The 18359-nt window shown below is 39.5% G+C and overlaps 1 protein-coding gene across 2 annotated transcripts in view; it reads left to right on the plus strand.

Annotated features, from left to right (window-relative positions):
* The window catches only part of LOC136694085 (chemokine-like protein TAFA-2), a 52198-nt gene that overhangs the window by 19068 nt on the left and 14771 nt on the right, over window positions 1–18359 (plus strand). Inside the window, exons 2-3 of one of the 2 annotated variants that reach the window (XM_066667453.1) lie at window positions 9592–10021; window positions 13673–13773. In XM_066667453.1, coding sequence (XP_066523550.1) covers window positions 9951–10021; window positions 13673–13773 — 172 coding nt within the window. In that variant the 5' untranslated portion in view covers window positions 9592–9950. The remainder of the gene's footprint in view (window positions 1–9591; window positions 10022–13672; window positions 13774–18359) is intronic. The other variant, XM_066667454.1, reaches the window with a different exon arrangement.

The raw sequence follows: 18359 nt of genomic DNA on the forward strand, positions 1-18359 counted from the left end.
GAAATTTTCCGACAGCTAATCTAAAGCCTTGGCAGAATAATAGAAGACATCCATTGCATCCATTTTGTCCTAAAAGTCTATTTATGTATTAATACCCTTCTTTTCAGCACCTGTTTTGTGCTGCAGTGGGAACAGCTGAAATCAGACCAAACAGGATTAAAATATAATTAATAGCTTGGTTTATAAAGGATGTCAAATTGAATCAAAATCAAACCTCTCATTTGGCTCGTGTGTAATCCAGAGTGGGATTCCATTTATGAGTGTTGGGAGTTCTGGTGGGCAGCACTGGGGAGATAATTGCCTAACAGGTATATCAGTCACAGCGGTTAATTAAAAACATTGCATAATCACCTGTCACATCTGGGCCTGGCCTTGGCGGCGAACGAGAACGCTTGGGCGCAGGCCCTAAAAATAGAAACCCGCTCTGACACCTCACATCGCACCCCGTCCTCGCTGTCAGAGAACAAGCATCTGCCTGGAGTCGGGAGCATGCTTTATTCCTGCCTCTGCGGCACTGTACAGGGTGAGATGCTTCACGGTGCTTTAGGGGTTTTTCTCGTGTTCTGAGCTTTTTAGGTGGGGGTGGGGTTACAATTAGATTATTATATGGCAAAGCAGTTACAGCATTTTTTCCCCTGATTTTACTGGATTTAAAATTCTTAGATACACTTACACCCTGGAAAAACATCTGGGAACATCTGCTTACTTTATACAGTGGGAAATTAGTACAGATAATTTAGCTCTGATCTGATTTGGTAGACAACATATTTTCTTGTTGTGGATAACCTAGGAATGTCATAGAATTTTTGTTTCTTGTCGGCTTGTTGGGATAAGCTGTGGTTTATGTTTCTTTCACACAGATGGCACCCAGACATAATGTGTGTATGGACAAGACAGAGACATCCAAAGATATTCAATACTGTGCCAACCTGGCCTGTCGTTGGTCTGGTTTCCATATTAATCTAGTCATCTTTTCTACATATATTAAGGATCAAAAGATGCATTAAAAGATGTATTAAATCAGTTTGAAGTTTATATGTCTATTGGACACTCCTATATTTTTTTTTTTACAGATCTTTGTAATTTACATTTAACCACTGGTGTACTTGATTACTTCCTTTGATTCTGTGTTATACACATCTTCAGGGAAAGAAGATGGCTTTTGGATTTTGTGAATTCAGGCTGTGTGAAATGAATCCACAATCTAATAGAGTTACACAGGCAAAAAGTTAAGCTTTGTTATTTATTATGTTGAGAATCAAAATCCATAGAAGTGTGTTCTCTGAAGCAAATGTGTGGAAAATCAACAAAAGATGTCTGCAGTGCTGGACAAAGTTTGGCATCTGACTGTACATCCTCAGAGAGACTCGCGGCAAGACATCCATGATAGAGCGAAAAAATGAGAGTGTGTCTTGGCAGTGACTGTAGTGCACTCTCTTTTCAGAGGCTTGAGCAGTGGCCTTGAACAGTGTGACGGATAAAATAAAGACAAGCTGCTGATTGCATTTCTTTTGCTTTTGAGAACAGAATGTCTAAGTAGATATTCTCCAAACATTATCTCCGAAGTTAGGGAATAACGACTCTCAGAAATCTCCTCAATCATGTCCTTTGATATTCAAAGGACTTCCAAACCCTGCCTGATTGGTGGTTTCAGCGCACAGGCACGTTAGCTTTTTGGCAGCATGTGTGTAGCTTTATTCATATTTGTTTTACTAATGATTCTACAACAAAGTATAGGGCTTTTTGAACATTATTGTTTGTGATAGAATGTTTTAAAATGGCTAATGGCTAAAATATGGCTATGACAACCAAGAAAATGATCAACTCTGAATGTATGTAGGTGGCACGGTGGTGCAGCAGGTAGTGTCACAGTCACACAGCTCCAGGGACCTGGAGCTTGTGGGTTCGATTCCCGCTCCCGGTGACTGTCTGTGAGGAGTTGGTGTGTTCTCCCTGTGTCTGCGTGAGTTTTCTCCAGGTGCTCCAGTTTCCTCCCACAGTCAAAAAACACACGTTGGTAGGTGGATTGGCGACTCAAAAGTGTCTGTAGGTGTGAATATGTGAGTGTGTGTGTTGCCCTCTGAAGGACTGGCGCCCCCTCCAGGGTGTATTCCCGCCTTGCGCCCAATGATTCCAGGTAGGCTCTGGACCCACCGCGACCCTGAACTGGATAAGGGTTACAGATAATGAATGAATATATGTACAAATGTTTATATGTTGAATATGTGCAAATGTTTGGTTTCAGTGAGGTAATGTCTTCAGGGGCAACAAATGATGTCCCCAAGCTGAGCTACAAACATCTGGGCTGTGTGCAATAACACTCAAGAAAATCTCCCAAATGAAAAGAAAAAATCCCTGTGCTCCTTCACCAAAATAAAATGTAGCTGACCCCATTTTGTGAGGAAAATAATATTTTTTTTTGCTTTGACACATTTGTGATCACACCATTTTTTAAAAATGCAGTAAATTATTTTTTTTTTCCTTATATGAGTTCCTTATATGGGCATGCTGCAATGCTGACTATGACGTGACCTGTATGGACACAAATACTGTACACTGGCTTTATACAATTAGGTTTAGAAAGAGAATGTGTGAGTGTTTGTCGCCCTGTGAAGGACTGGCGCCCCCTCCAGGATGTGTTCCCACCTTGTGGCCAGTGATTCCCAGGGTAGGCGCCAGACCCACCACGACCTTGAATAGGATAAGCGGTTTCAGAGGATGAATGAATGAAGAATCTATTTTATAATTACAGTTAAATGTTTATGAGAACTTAAACAAGAAACAACAACAACAAAAAAGTAGCCTGACTCTCTGCCTTGTGAAAGTATTTTGACATGATAGCAAAAAAAAACAAATCACATCACAAACTACATCATCTACAAATTGCTGAAGTCTGACTGAGAGGAGGGAGGATTCAAAGAGTCAGGCTGTTGAGTATAAAGGTTCTCAAATTGAGACATATGATGCATTTCTGAGCCATATTCATAATTGATGCGGCCATCGCAAAAAAGAGCAATTAAAACCAGATCAAAAATAGGCTGTCCGTATTACGAGCCCGGATTGGAGAGGATAGGAACATAAAAGTGAGAAGAAAGTGAGGGATTCAGATTGATTGGTGTGAATGAGGTGAACAGCTAATGGTGCCGAGCGGAATTTTAGGGACATTGATTGAAACATCACACTGGTATTAGGTGCAACGAGAGAGGGAGCGAAAGGAGGGGGAAAAAATAGGAAGGGAAAGGAGAAAGCTTTGATCAAAAGAAAAGTTATGGAAGGCTTGAAAGCTTCCCAGCTCAAGTGGCTCAGATGTTAAAAAAACAGTGACAGATCATCATTATGGAGTGTGATTACAGCTGTACCTCTGCTAACGGGACCCAGAAGAGTGACGTATGAGCCGATACATGTCTTCATGTCTATCTATACAGCAAGGCTTTTGGTTCTTCTGAATTCTTTGTTAGTGCAGACTTGCTGAGGGTGGTGTCCTCAGAGGTCATCTCTGGCACTTGGAAATATATTCAGCCCAGAAAATCCATAGATTCTGAATTAACACGGAATAATTAAGACTGTGTAATAACCAAGGCTTAGAGGAGAGTAGGACACAACATAATTTGGGCAAAATGTACGATAAATACTAATTTCATATTGACGATCAAGTTAACTACGACATGCTTTTCTTCAGATCTAAATGTGTAAATGCTGATGATGATCATATTTCAGCCAGATGACTATGTTCTTCAAGTGTCTTACCATTCTGGAATTGTAAGTATGAGCCACAAATTCTTCTCTTAGTATCTGCAACATTGTACCATTTTAAAGCACACAACTCTCTCACAGTCTGAACTAGCCAGGCTAAAGAAGAGCTTCCACAGCATGAGGTTTGTTTTAATGGTGTCACAAACCAAGCCTAAAGTAAGATCCAAAAACTTCTTTACTTTATATCAGTACAAGACCGTCATTTTTGGAACGTTGTTTACATACCGAATACTCATAATTGTACTATGTCATATAATAAAAAATATTCTAATATAATACAAAATATGGGTCCTTACATGCCCATATTGTTGGAAAAGCGCCAGTGAAATGAGCTACAGATAACGGAGTGAGCGGATGGTCCTTTCCAAAGTGCCCGTTTAAAGTTGACAAATTTAGTCCATTTTCTGGATATTTTGGGATCTTTGGGCCATTTGTTCACAGATGTCCCACTGTACATTGAATGATTGCAGACAAAAACAACACACCTTTTCGTCATTTTACATTAAATTAAGAGCAGCTTCTAGAGTGTTGTCCACCATCTACGTCACAGGCAAGACGCCTATTAGAGTTTCCCAACACCGTTGGGGGGGGGACCAACGGTCTTTTAAACCTTATTCCTTCAATTAGTAAGAAATAACATGTTTTCTGACTATCAATAAACACAAGTGAGGAACTCAAATTCCACTGTATTTATTTGTTTGACACTTTCATAGAGCTGGTGCTTAGCCTTTAACAGACATTGTAGAATGCTGTGAATACTACCATATTGTGTCCCGTGTATTCACACATAAGAAATGACCTGTTTCACACCATAAATAGGTGTGTTCACAAAATCACATGCATACTTCTAAATTAAAAGTATCTTTCATTCTACACATGAACTGTCCACTTATTATAAAGTGTAACTTTTACATAATTTCTCTGGAATAATTCATCATTAAAGACAAATTAAAATGAGACTACTGCTTATCTCATTGTAACAAATATGCTATTACCTCAAATTTCCTATACTAGGAGTTAAGTACACGTATCCTAATAGTGACAGAAAATTGTCAACACATTGTTCTTTTTATTATTGAATGAAACTTATTTAGAGAAGGTTAATGAATGACTGTATTTTATGTTTAGTAATATTAATGTAAGAGCAAAGCCCATAAAAAAGATGACAGGAATTATGTATCTCTGTCTTATCAAGCAGCAAAGCACTATATATAACAGTACAAATGAATTCAAATATATCTATCCAGCTGGCAAACTCAAAGCAGTAAATATGAGTATTACAATATATTTTCAAGCTATACTAATATGACTGTCACTATTAGGATACCTGTACTTGTCACGTCCTGTGTTTGTTTTCCCTGTCATGTGCTCTTTTAGCACACGGCTCTGTTTGTTTTTGTTCGTGTCTCCGCCCTCGTCCTCGTAAGTCTCATTGGGTATCCGTCCCCCTTGTTATCTGTTCCAGGTGTGTCTCGTCTCGTCAAATACATGTATCATGTATTTAAGTTCCCTTGTGTCATTTCCTGGTTATCAGTCATTAGTACTGTATTGTTTAGCTCTTTAGTCTGTCTCTGCTGTTTCTTGTTTGTTTTCCCGTGTCATGTTTTCCAAGTCTAGTCTGTTGTTTCTACTATTGTCATCGTTTCCTTTCCACCGTCATTGTAGCAAGTCTGTCTGTTTCTGTTTGATATAGTTCGCTTTAATAAATGTGTGTTATTAGCTTGTGCGTCCGACATCCATGAATTGTGACAGTACTAAACAACTCTTAGTATAGGCAAATCTGCAGTAATAGCGTATCTATCTTACAATGAGATAAATAGTAGTTTCACTTTAATTTGTCTTAACGTATTAATTTTTCCAAAGTAATTATGTAAAAGTTACACTTTAAAATAAGTGGACAGTTCTTGTGTAGTTATGTAGGTACTGTGTAATAACTGAGTGGTAATAATAGACATCCGCTGTACTATCACATTACAGAATGGTTTAAAGCTGAAACTGGTTACAATGTCTCAACAATAACACAAATATTAGCTAAATGTTAGAAACTGGCAAATCCAGTTTAATGTCCTAATGTAAGTTAATGCATGTCTTAATGCAGAAAAGGCTTCTGGAACAAAAAATTTTGTTTCAGTCTGAATGTGTAGTTAAATGAGAGAGACTATGCAGATTCATATATGAAGATCCACTTATGTAGTTACCGAAGTTGATTCACATATGTAATTACACATGCCTTGCCGTTGTAATCCATCTGTAACAGGTACTAATTCATCAGTAGTTACATCGTTGTTGCATATGTTGATCATGTGTCAGTCCACAGTTATTAGAGACACTAATAAGAGACGGAAGATTAAAGTAGAATTGAAGTAGATTTTATTTCATACATCAAGAAAAAAAATATTATCTAGCATATTTATTTATTTATTTATTTATCAATCAATCAATCAATCAATCAGTGGCACCAACATTTGTTGAGGGAAAAAAATATTTTCCTTCAGAACTGGAGGTGTGAGCGTCACCACTGGATAAAATTATTATTATTAATGTAGGGTCACCAGACGTCCTCTTTTACCCGGACATGTCTTCTTTTTTAGACTTCAAAAAAATGTCCGGGATTTTGTTTTTCTAGAGCTTACATAGAACTTCGAGAAGCGTTTCGTTCACAAACTAGTCCCGCCCTCCCCTACTCCGATTGGTTCGCTTGAGTGAGAAGGGGGCGTGGTGAAGTAGCTTAAAATCTTCTGATTGGACGGTCTGACTGTAGAGCTACTGTTATTGGTCGATAACCTTCTCTGTAAACATTTAATTGGTCAGTCTGCACGTCCCCCACCCCCGGAAACTGATCTCAGATCTGGTCACCCTAATTTAATGTCATATTTTAATGTTGAAAACACGTTCATGTGACATCATCAATATTATCGGTCTGCTTCGTTTTATTTTACAAAAAGCAAAATGTGTTTTTTTGTGCCCTGCTTTTCCCTGTTAATGTTGCTTTAATTGAACGGCATGTTATGGCTGAATTTTTAGGTTTTGAAAACTTGAAAAATGAGACTCTGGCTGAATGAAGTGTAGATCCTGACACCCAAAATAAAAAGGACGTTACAGTTTTTACTTATGTGGAAATGAATACATACTCACAATATCATATTAAAAATGCTTGTAGCTTGGATTAGTGCGTCTCGGCTTCTGTCAGTTTGAGAATCATTAACAAATGTGATGAGGATTGACAAAATAGACTGGAATCCACACTCTGTGCCCAATAGAAAAACCTCCTTTCACTGTTCAAAACTGAAAGCTTGAGGCTTTATCCTCTGTCCTTTTGCTTTGAGAGAGGCAGTGACACTAAGAGCTGTAGCTTTAGCAGGTACATGTTACAAGACTTCTTCACCTGCGCTCAGTGGTATCACTTGCCTGTCTCTCTCCTTCTATCCGCAGAGTATGTATAACACAGTCAAGGTGACTCCATCCATGTGCCAGAACCCACTGCAGGCACTAATAAATATGTTAGCATACCTCATTAAAGTTTGGTGGAGTTAACTGCATGGCTGTTAGCTATTAGCTATTATGGGACTGAGAAGTCAGTGCCCCCAATGATTGCTCCTTGCATTTGTGTTTACTCTGTTACGCTTTGCTAATTCACTGCTGGAGATGGGAGTTTTGTGATGCATATGTTAATCTGAAGCACAACACCATTGCAGTTCACTGGATTGTCATTGTTTGGGTTCCGAAATGGCAGATCCTTTGAGTCATTTTTTAGAGTAGTTTAAAGGCTGCGTCTGTATAAAGGGCATATAACATTTACAACCAATATAACATTAAAAAGAGCAAATAATATGGAATTATTTTGCAATGAAAGTGAACAGTAAATGCAGTGTGAACTCAAACCTTTAGTCACTACTGACACGTCTGGTGCACAGCGGTATTAATTGCTTGTAGCAATAGTCAAATTTCAATTCCTTAGAAACCGGATAATTCAGATGATACAGTGATATTCAGGATGGAAATATGCATGCATCAGAACTTTGTAATATTTTAGTTTTGCATAGATAGGTGTAGGAATTTTAGAAAATAAAGACAATAGAAATAACGGGGATCCTCATATGGGCATGACACATGAATAACAGAATGACAGCCTGACTTCAGAGTTTTTGAAATACGGGCCAGTATCAATGCTTTAATAAATAATTGGGTGTGGGGAGTCAAATTCAACTGAAAATGCACAATTAAGCAATGTGAATATTTTGCACCAATCATGGAAGTCATTCATTCATTCATTATCTGTAAGCGCTTATCCAGTTCAGGGTCGCGGTGGGTCCAGAGCCTACCTGGAATCATTGGGCGCAAGGCAGGAATACACCCTGGAGGGGGCGCCAGTCCTTCACAGGGCAACACACACACATTCACTCACACCTACAGACACTTTTGAGTCGCCAATCCACCTACCAACGTGTGTTTTTGGACTGTGGGAGGAAACCGGATCACCCGGAGGAAATCCATGCGGACACGGGGAGAACACACCAAATCCTCACAGACAGTCACCCGGAGCGGGAATCGAACCCACAACCTCTAGGTCCCTGGAGCTGTGTGACTGCGACACCTACCTGCTGCGCCCAGTTTGACAGGACACTGCCCAGTCAGGCTGCACTACTCTGTGATTGTAGATTTGGAGCAATAACTAATCCTTGTTCAAAGATTCTCTATCTCTCTCTCTTTTTTTTTTAACTGATATACAATTTGTCTGTAGTTGTTTTGCAAAAATATAGTTCCACAGCATCAAAGTCAAGCACTTCTGCTTCCACACGTCCACTAGCCACCCCCTCCAAAGTGCAGATGCATACACAGTGAATACAAGCATTTGTGTCATTGGGTCTTCCCAGATATCCATCTGTTTTGCAAAAGCATGACTTTGCAGCTGCCCAATGTGACAGTCACTGTCATAGCTGAAGGAAAGAATAAGAGAGAGAGAGAGGGAAACAGGGAGAAGAGGGAGTTGAGAGTCTAAGCTAAGCATCCATCCTACACAAAGACATTCTGTAGTTAGGTGACAAACTTTGGTGGAGTACCATAGCCATATTAGTCTGAAAACAGGATAAAACGAGTTGTTCTGGTTTTGTGCTGCGTTCAATGTAGAGTGCATACACTTTAGGAGTGTCCCAACTCCAGCTCAGAGTATCTTCATTCACAGCACTGCACCCCCATTTATGAAAGCGTGAAGGTGAGGTTAAACGAAGCAAGTACAAACAGAGAATGAGAACAGAAGAAAGAGAACCAAGCAGAAATGGCAAAAATCAAGGGATTCTTCTCCTTGCTCTTCACTCCTAGGCTCTTGTGCTGAACTGAGCAATGGCTTATTCTCATTTAAAGGAACAGGCACCTAAATCATTGTGAACGGGGCTGATTAGACAGGGAGAGAATGGTGCTGTGTTGTTTGATCCCTGTGGTATTTGGATCACAGCATGTTACAGACATTTTATCGTGACCCGCGAGAACTGTGTTCACTTGTGGAAAAGGGGTATAATATACTCCCTTTAAGACTTACATTGTATAACATTTGTTATGTAAGGCAAATATTCATGTCAGAAACTCGGCACTTGGGTTGGCCCTTGATGTCAGTTTTTACAAAAATTTTAAGTGCAGCCTGAACGGATTGACCTGGTTAGTTCATCAACTTTGAAAATATGCACGACCCAGAGCCAGTAAATGAAAGAAGAAATCCAATTTATGTGGGAAAAAAACTTTGAGCTCTGCCGTGTTACTCCAGTTGAATTACAGCATTCAGCTGCCAGACCTCTCTCTCCTCTCTCCTTTTTCTTTTTCTGACTTCTCTGTGTTTCTTTGCAGTTGCCTGAGCGCTAACCCATGCGAGCATCAGCTCCAGAAGCGAGGTGGAAGCTCTGTCAGGTTGTCAGAAGTTCAGCTGGAGTCAGCTTCTCCAGCACTGACGAGCACATTTTTAATCAGTCTTGCCGGCCTAGGAGCTTTTTCCTCTCCCGGTACAGGCCAGGCTGGGAGTCGGACTCCCACTCAGGGTAAGAGGCAAATAAGAGCCAACCAGAAGAACTACAGTACTCTCCAAAAGTATTTGGACAGTGGAGTCAAATAAACCTGGACAACACTCAGCAAAATTACTTACAGCCTCTAGAGTGTGGGAGCAATCTGCGGCGTCCAGTAACTATCCCCAGCGCAGTGACAGAAACTGCATGGCACAGCATTTCATGCATTTCTACAGAGATTACACAAGCTGTGTGGCAGCTGAACATCTGTGTCCACGGTAGGTGCATCTTAAAGAAGCTGAATTCATTAATTATGTAAGTAGGATCTACACACATGGGCATAGCTATAGCCATAATAACAAATCTTACAAATCCATTAAAGCTAAGCAGACTTGGGCCTGACCAGTACTTGGATGGGAGACCTCCAAAGAAAGCTGGGGTGATGGCAGGAACTGGTGTTGACAGGACCAACAGTTGGTGACGAGACGAGATGAGAAAACAAGGTCCCGACTCTCTGAGGTCATTAAAGACCCTTGTGCCTATTCCTCAAAAAGCAAAGGGGTGTAACCCTGATGTTTGGCTAAATCTGACATTGTGGTGACATCTGGCCTTCTATAATCTCCCCATCTTCACATTATGTGCTGATGTGTAGTGGACATACCGTTTGCATATTGGTTGCTCTGGCAATGTCCAGGTAATGCTCACACATTGGTGGTGGTTGATGTAACTCATTTTTTCTCTTGTCATTAGCATTTTTCTTTTTGTAAACTTCTAAGCACAAAGGCATTTTTGTTCCTTGCTCAGATATTTGCCTTTTTTTGCCAAATGAATGCAGTTCCATTGTCCCAGTGAGCATCTCTGAAATCGCTGAATTCTGGCTGTTTCTGTAGTGCACCCTTTAATCTGTCCGCTGAGGACTTTTGTTGCAAAGCTGCTGCGTTAAGCCTGGCACCACGGCTGATGTGCATAGGCACCAAGGTCACACGGAGTGGTTTGAAACTGTGCTCATTGGCCTGTGGCTATTCAATTTGTTGTGGAGCGAGAGGTGATGGAAAAGGAAACGGCTTGTGGGGTAAAGGAAACTCTGGAGTGTAGAGAAAGTAGCAGAGACGTGTCTCTCTTCACTCACCGTTTTTGAGCGCGAGCAATGCCTCTCGGCTTAAAAGCGCCAAAGCGAATACAGCGTGGATAAACAGAAATGGAGGAACATACTAGCAAATACAAAAGATGCAGTCTAATTCCCCCTCCAGTCCACCAGATATTCCTCACATTGGATCCATAATGAAGATGAATGAGATCGTACAGCACCAACCAAACGAAAAAAAACCCCAAAAAAACAAGACCCACGCTTTAAAAATGTCGAGTACTAGGAAGTTTTATGTTCCGTAATGAGCCGTAATTCTTAAACTACACTCTATTTTAATTATTCATTGTGATGATGTCTGTATGTATTTATTAGTATTTTTCGCAACACTCCACACTTTTACATCTGCTGTTCCTTATCCTATGCCCACAGCAATCAAGGGTATAAATTATGCACATTTCCTTTGGGTTTTACAGTGCAACAAAAATGTAGAGGCATGCATTAAACATGAAGACATATTAAAATAAAATAGACAAAAACAAATGCTTCATTATTGTCTCTCAGATTCTTAATGAGTCCTCCACCCCTTTCTCTTTTACTTGCGATCTATGATTGAACACTGTCATTGGAAGGGCATTGCCTTTGATGGTGTGGCACAAGAATAATTGAAAACACTCTTTATCGCATAAAATGAGAAAGAACTGGGATTGGGAACACTACTCCATCTTTCATCGCACAATTTTCCTTGCAGCTCTTACAAGAAAATGGAAAGCGGTGCTTGATGCAAAGTTTACTTCTGCTGGGGACTTAAGGTTTACTTAAAAAATGAAAATGATACGTATGATTCATAGATAATATAAAAAATTAACATGCTTTAACACTTTAAATATGAATAAGAACCATTTGAAATCAGCAAAATGCTAATAGCCAGTTTAGCAAGGCTTTGTCTTCAGTACAGTATTTACTTATTAACTGTTGGATATTTGTTTTCATGTATGACTCTCAGCACTTTTTGTCTGAGGTGGTACCCTGATAATTTAATTGCAGTTATTGTAGTTTTTAATTCTTGAAATTATGATCAGTCATTTTTTGAAAGTACTCTCCAGGTACTGGTCATTTTCATTATTAATGTGTATCGAAAACTTCCTCAATAAAACCGGTACACTGGTATATGTTATTAAATGAAAATGTTACTTCAGCGTGGAATATCAACCCCTGCTGTAATTGCCGCATGTTTTCTTCTGATGCTTATGTGTTTTATGTTGTAGATGATGACTGCATTTACTCTGAGCACTGCAGCATCACAGGGACAAATACTAATGCTTTGCAGGAGGCAGTCGGTCTAGAACAAATACCAAAATATCACTCTCAATTGTTGAGAAGAGAACACATTTTCTGAATAGATTGTTTTCAGTCATGTGTTTTGCACAGTTCTGTTGGTGTTTGCGCTTGTTCACTGGTAATAGACATCTAGGTGACGTTCACGATTGTAATAAAAAAAAAAAACAAAAAAAAAAACACTTTTTATAAAAACAGAACTTTGCTCACAATTTGGTGTTTTTCCAGTCTGCACTGGAAGCTGGACTCATGTGTTTCTGAAACCCTAATGCTAGTCAATGAGTAAGAAAATAGTGGCTTATTCAGAAACACTAGGCTTTCACTCTCTGTTCACGGCGAAAATAAAAAAAAAAACAGCAAGAAACCGTCCAAACACTGAAAAATATACAGATAAATAAACCCACATGCTAACTGCATGAAACTAAGCACAGACTGAAAGTGCTACAAAACTAAACAAACTGAGTTAGAAATGAGTTTCTGTGTTATATTTCAAAGAGTGAATCAAAACTTACAGAAAAGTTTAAGTTCAGCTACGTACAAAAACAGTTTCTCTTCAAACACGCCGTTCCACATTAAAATACGCTCAGCTTCTGAATGTAAACAAACCAGAGAGAACATCTGCAGCTCTCTTATGGCTCACATTTGGCCTTCAATGATGGTGTTGACTCAAGGTACTTCTGGCTGCCTCATCTGAGACACAGGTCCAAATATATTGGCCAGATGTCAGGTGTCTTGTGGAATAAAACCACACAAATTAACATTTGGCTGAAATTTGGCCCACTTAACACATGCCATAACCGAAATTAAGCCCGGCTCATGATATTTGGCCCACATCTGGCCGACACAACACTTGCCAATGCCATAACCGAGCTGTAAGTGGTAGAAATTGGTACAGATTAAGCCCAAATGTTTCTACTATTTGGAAATATTCTTGAGTTTCCTTCATTGGAACACAATCAGTCTGACTGAGGTCTGGAGGGAGATTTGTAAGCTTTTCCAGCCTGATATCAATTAATATTGTTTTGGTGAAGTCGTTAGAAATCTCCTTTGTTTATACCTTGATAAATTTCCATGAACATCAGATTTTTTGTGAACATCAGATTTTGATAAATCCATATTATTTAAAAAATAACAATTGATTTAACTAGATTAATTTTCTTTACTAAATAAATGACCAAGTGTAATATGTTTGTCTTATTTCTTTAACTGGACTCACTTTATTTACTTCTATGACTTTTATACTTATATAAAAATGTTCCAAAGGGTTCACAAACTTTCAAGCTCCACTGCATTTGCACTTAAAGGATTTACTGCTCTTTGATATGCTGGATCTTTTTAACTGGAAGAAGAACAGAATTTTATTTCTAAAATTATATATGTATAAAAGTGGAATAATGCCTTAAAAGCATATCATTCTTGCTACTCTGACAGTGACCAATGAATACTGACTATATTTCTCTCTCTCTCTCTCTCTCTCTCTCTCTCTCTTTCTCTCTCACTCTTTTAGGATGATTAAGAAACACAAGCGGAAGGCTTCCACACAAGTTCTGCTGCTCATCTGCATGGTTGCACTTTTGCTATCGCCAACAAAAACTGCAGGACATAATGGTGAGTTGTGTTGGAAGATGTAGAGTTCATGACTGGAGACTCAGAATTACCAGGCGAAACTGTAATCATATTCACATTTCACACACACACAACTGAAATGTTGTTAGAAAACTTCAGTTAACTCTTATTCACACTATGTGTATCTGTGAATACTATATTTCCAAAAATATGAACTATAAAGAAGAGATTTAAATGTTATATTAGCTTCAAAGACGTTAAATCAATTACCAAAATGTTACAGCATGCATATATAAAAATGTATTTTGGGAATGTCCATTAATTTCTAGTTTTTGAATGTAGGTCTTTAAAATCCTGACAAATGTATTATACATTTGAGTAGAATGGTGGATACTAACATTATTTGTAACCTCTCTACCCGGAATCATTGGGCACAGACAGGAATAAACCCTGGAGGGGGCACCAGTCCTTCACACACACACAAACACACACACACTCACACATACGGACACTTTTTGAGTCGCCAATCCACCTACCAACGTGTGTTTTTGGACTGTGGGAGGAAACCAGAGCACCTGGAGGAAACCCACACGGACACAGAGAGAACACACCACACTCCTCACAGACAGTCACCTGGAGTGGTACTAGAACCCACAACCTCCAGGTCCGTGGAGCTGTGTGACTGCGACACCTACCTGCTGCGCCACTGTGCCGCCCAATCCTTATTTACCCCTTCCAAATTATGACTTTCCCCAAAGGAAAAATGGCAGTAAATAATGTTTATGGTTTCGACCCAGTACTCTCGCATCATGCTATCATAATCATGAATATTAAAAAGACATAATACCATGATATCAGGAAACTGATTACAGGTTGTATTTCAGACTATAATGTTAGTATATAACAGCAGTGTAACAACTCATTAACTGAATCAGTGTATTCATTTTAATTACAACCAAGTCCATATGCATTGATTCTCTAGTGGCATATTTGCATTAATTGAATCACATTTTCATTAGGAAGGCTACGAGATTAAAATGTGTTCAATGTTTCTAATGTCTATTCATTTAATTTCTAACACTGCTATTTAAGCTGGCCATTCTAAATCTGCTGATGTTGCATCTTAAGGTTTGCAGAGAGAAATCTTCACATGCATTGCATATGCCCTACAGTGTAAATGTCAGAGACCAAACTTCATTTAAATTCCAGTCAAAATGTTTACTCTCAGGGCATTAGCAAGGAGTCTAAATTAGTCTCTAGATATTTAATAAGAAGGATGTATATTTTGGACCCACATGAATGGCTGCCTCCTGAAAGAAATTGTTTCGGGAGACATTTCTTAGAAGATTAAACAGGATTATCTACCGGCATAAGGAAAGGAAGGGAACAGTTGTTAAAAGACACAGAAATTGGGATCCTATCAACCGTGCGAGATCTGTTAGGCCACCAAGAGATAAACAGTACAGACGAACGCAAAAAGATAAATCAGGCTCCACTCTTGGTTTAGATTTGAAAATTCCACAGGTGTTTCTGTCCAACCTTCCACTGCTAAAAGACTGTACATAAGGCTGTTAACAGTCCGTTACTGAGAAAAAGAAACCTCACTGAACATGAAAATGAAGAACATTTGCAGCTCATATTTGTTCCCAGAACAATGGACAGATCACTGTTAGTTGCAGACCTGAACATCACCGTTATTACTTGAACTGAATCTGAAAATGCAACCAACTTCTAAGACTGAACTTTGGATGTGTGATAAATTCATTAATTTATTCATTCATTCATTCTATTCATTGTCTGAAACCACTTATCCAATTCAGGGTCGTTGTGGGTCCAGAGCCTACTCAGGGTCACTGGGCGCAAGGCGGGAACACACCCTGGAGGGGGCGCCAGTCCTTCACAGGGCGACACACACTCACACATTGACACTTTTGAGTCGTCAATCCACCTACCAACGTGTGTTTTTGGACTGTGGGAGGAAGCACCCAGAGGAAACCCACGCAGACACAGGGAGAACGCTGTGATAAATTCTTGCATTTTAAATTCTATTTATGCAGGTGGTACAATGATGTTTCAGGTAGCATTGCTTCCTCACACCTCCAGGGATGTGGGTTCAGTCTTACTGACTGAGTTATTGCCATTAGCAGAGGTGGCAAGTTCAAGATGTCTCCGTGATTCTGTCTGTCTTTTTCTCTTCTATGATCCTCTCAAACCAGCCTCAGAGGTGTCAGGGCAGCGGAAACAATATTCTTTAAAGGATTTTCCCTGGACCAGAATTTGCTTCCCCTGGCCTTTAGCTGTCTGCATGGGTTGTGAGTTGCTATAATGTGCAACGTTTCTAAGCAAACAATCTCTCCTCGGTTAACTGCAGATGTACCCTGTGGTGCACCGCACAGCAATGTCTTGGATGGTATGTGAGCTGACTGACTGCTTACCTTCACAAGGAGTTCTTTGCACATCCAGGTGTTAGAAGGCTTTCAGCCAATTAGGAACGAGTGGCTTTGGTGAAGTGGCGGCAGCTTTGGCTCACGCACTCAAGATGCTCATCATCTTAGCAGGGACTGGATCAGAATTAGCTTGCATGAGTCCAATTTCCATCTGATAATGTCGGTACACTCTAATTTCCCCAGGGTTTTATTTCGGGAACTGTAAACCTATTATCATTCAAAGCAGGCGGAGCTTACGGAAAGTGTGCAGCATTGGGAGGAAAGTAAAAATTGTCTCTCCAAATTGAAAGGAAGTGAATACATGTGCAATTTAAATCCCAAACAAAAAAAAATTACCACAGCTTTACTCTGCAGTGCTATGTTGAGTTTTCTGAGTTCTAGCTATTTAATGGCAAAGACCAAAACAAATATCAGGTAAAGCCTATGCCATTTTCACTCTCTCAGTATTCCACACAAAATCCACAGTTTGTAAAAGTACAAATTTGAAACACTATCCCTCCATTCAGCTTTCATTCCTGAATGCATAAACACATTAACATGTCCGTTCATCTTATCACAGTATGCTAAGTGTCAGACTTTTCAGCTAAAGCCTATTGAAGGGTCACACTTCGTTGTGTAAACCTAACCCTCAGGGTCTTAAGTTCTTAAATTCATCTTTAAAAAGCACATGAATATGACTTGATCCCCCAATTTTTTTTATTAAAATGTTCAGAACTATCTCAGCTTTCTCTGTAATGAGGCCCAGATTGGACATAGAGCACTGTGGAAAGAGATTGTTTATTCCTAAATGTGGGAAGAATCTAGAAATTCATTGCATCTTTTGTGAAAACATACCTTTACTCACGAGTGTCTGTTGATCAGTTTCATACAAAAAGTAGATGGATACACAAATCCAGCAACAACACACTGCAAGACTGCAAGATGAAATGTATCTTGTATATCTTAGCTCTCTTCAAAGACCCATAAATCCGGATTTGAGTCACATATGATATTGTGATAAGAGGTAATGGAAAGGGCAGAATGGAATGGGCAGAGTCTACAGATTCAGGAATTGTATCAATTAGATTTTTGCATGGTATTGTCTCAAAGTATTAATAAAAATATATCAAATAAACTTTTAATTATACATGAGGGGGCATTTGTATAGTGCAGAGCATCCATTTAATATTGCCACACATTTAACCAGATTGTACACTGAGTGTATACAGAATTGCTACCTCAACATAACTTTTAATATTCAATTGATTTTATATTAACAAATTTTCAGTTTCAGAAGCCAAACCATTTGGTGTTTGACACCTTTGCTTTGAATGTTTAAATGTTTAATTTGCTTCTTTGCAACTTTCCCTGGCAACTACCTGGCTGCCACTGCTGAATCTGTAATTTACTGAGCATCTCTGTTCCTTTCCTGTGTAAAGCTCTTGGCAGTTTGTAAGGAAATTGGCAGGAGACTGAGGGAATGAGGACCTAGATTCTTTTTGGATCAGGTATAACCCGTATGTGCTGGGCACTCCAAATGTTTTTTTTTACCAATTGATCTGCACTGATGCAGCCTTGCGTTTCCTGTACTAAATTATGGAGTGGAAAGGTGAAGGATTCTATTCCCAGACATCTTTCAAGACCTAGAAAGGAGGTTGTAGTTGTGTCTGTTTTCTTTTTAAACCATCTAGCACCTCTTGCACTCATTAGAGAGGTGTGTTGATGTGCAATAGCTGGTAGAGTTTGAGTTTGTAAACAGCTGAAGTCCCCTGGTCAATTAGTAGATTTTTCGTGATTTCAAACTGACTGAAGATGACTGAAGACTGAATTGATTGGGAGACTCTTTGGAGAACTGCATAGTTGACCAGGACAAGTATGTGCTCTATTTGGACTGACTTCAACAGCAGCTATGCTAGGCCTGGGCCAAGATGCTCAAAGGTCTGAGGACTTCAGTGATGGGTAGAGAGATGAGAAGTGCAGAGAGTGGCTTTATTGGTGATGTCTGCTGGCAGCCGGGGTGCTGGCAGAAGTACTTGACATCTGTGCCCACTGATGGTCTTTGATCTAGGCCAGGGTGTCTTTGGACAATGTTCAGGTTCTGAGTTTGTGATCGATATGCCACAGGGCATTGATCATGACGCAATGAAACACCAGAAACACACCCCTGGGTTACTAGATTATAAGCAAGCCCCTTCATCTTCA

The sequence above is a fragment of the Hoplias malabaricus genome, chromosome 4, assembly GCF_029633855.1.
Source record: "Hoplias malabaricus isolate fHopMal1 chromosome 4, fHopMal1.hap1, whole genome shotgun sequence".
In the NCBI taxonomy this organism is placed as follows: domain Eukaryota; kingdom Metazoa; phylum Chordata; class Actinopteri; order Characiformes; family Erythrinidae; genus Hoplias; species Hoplias malabaricus.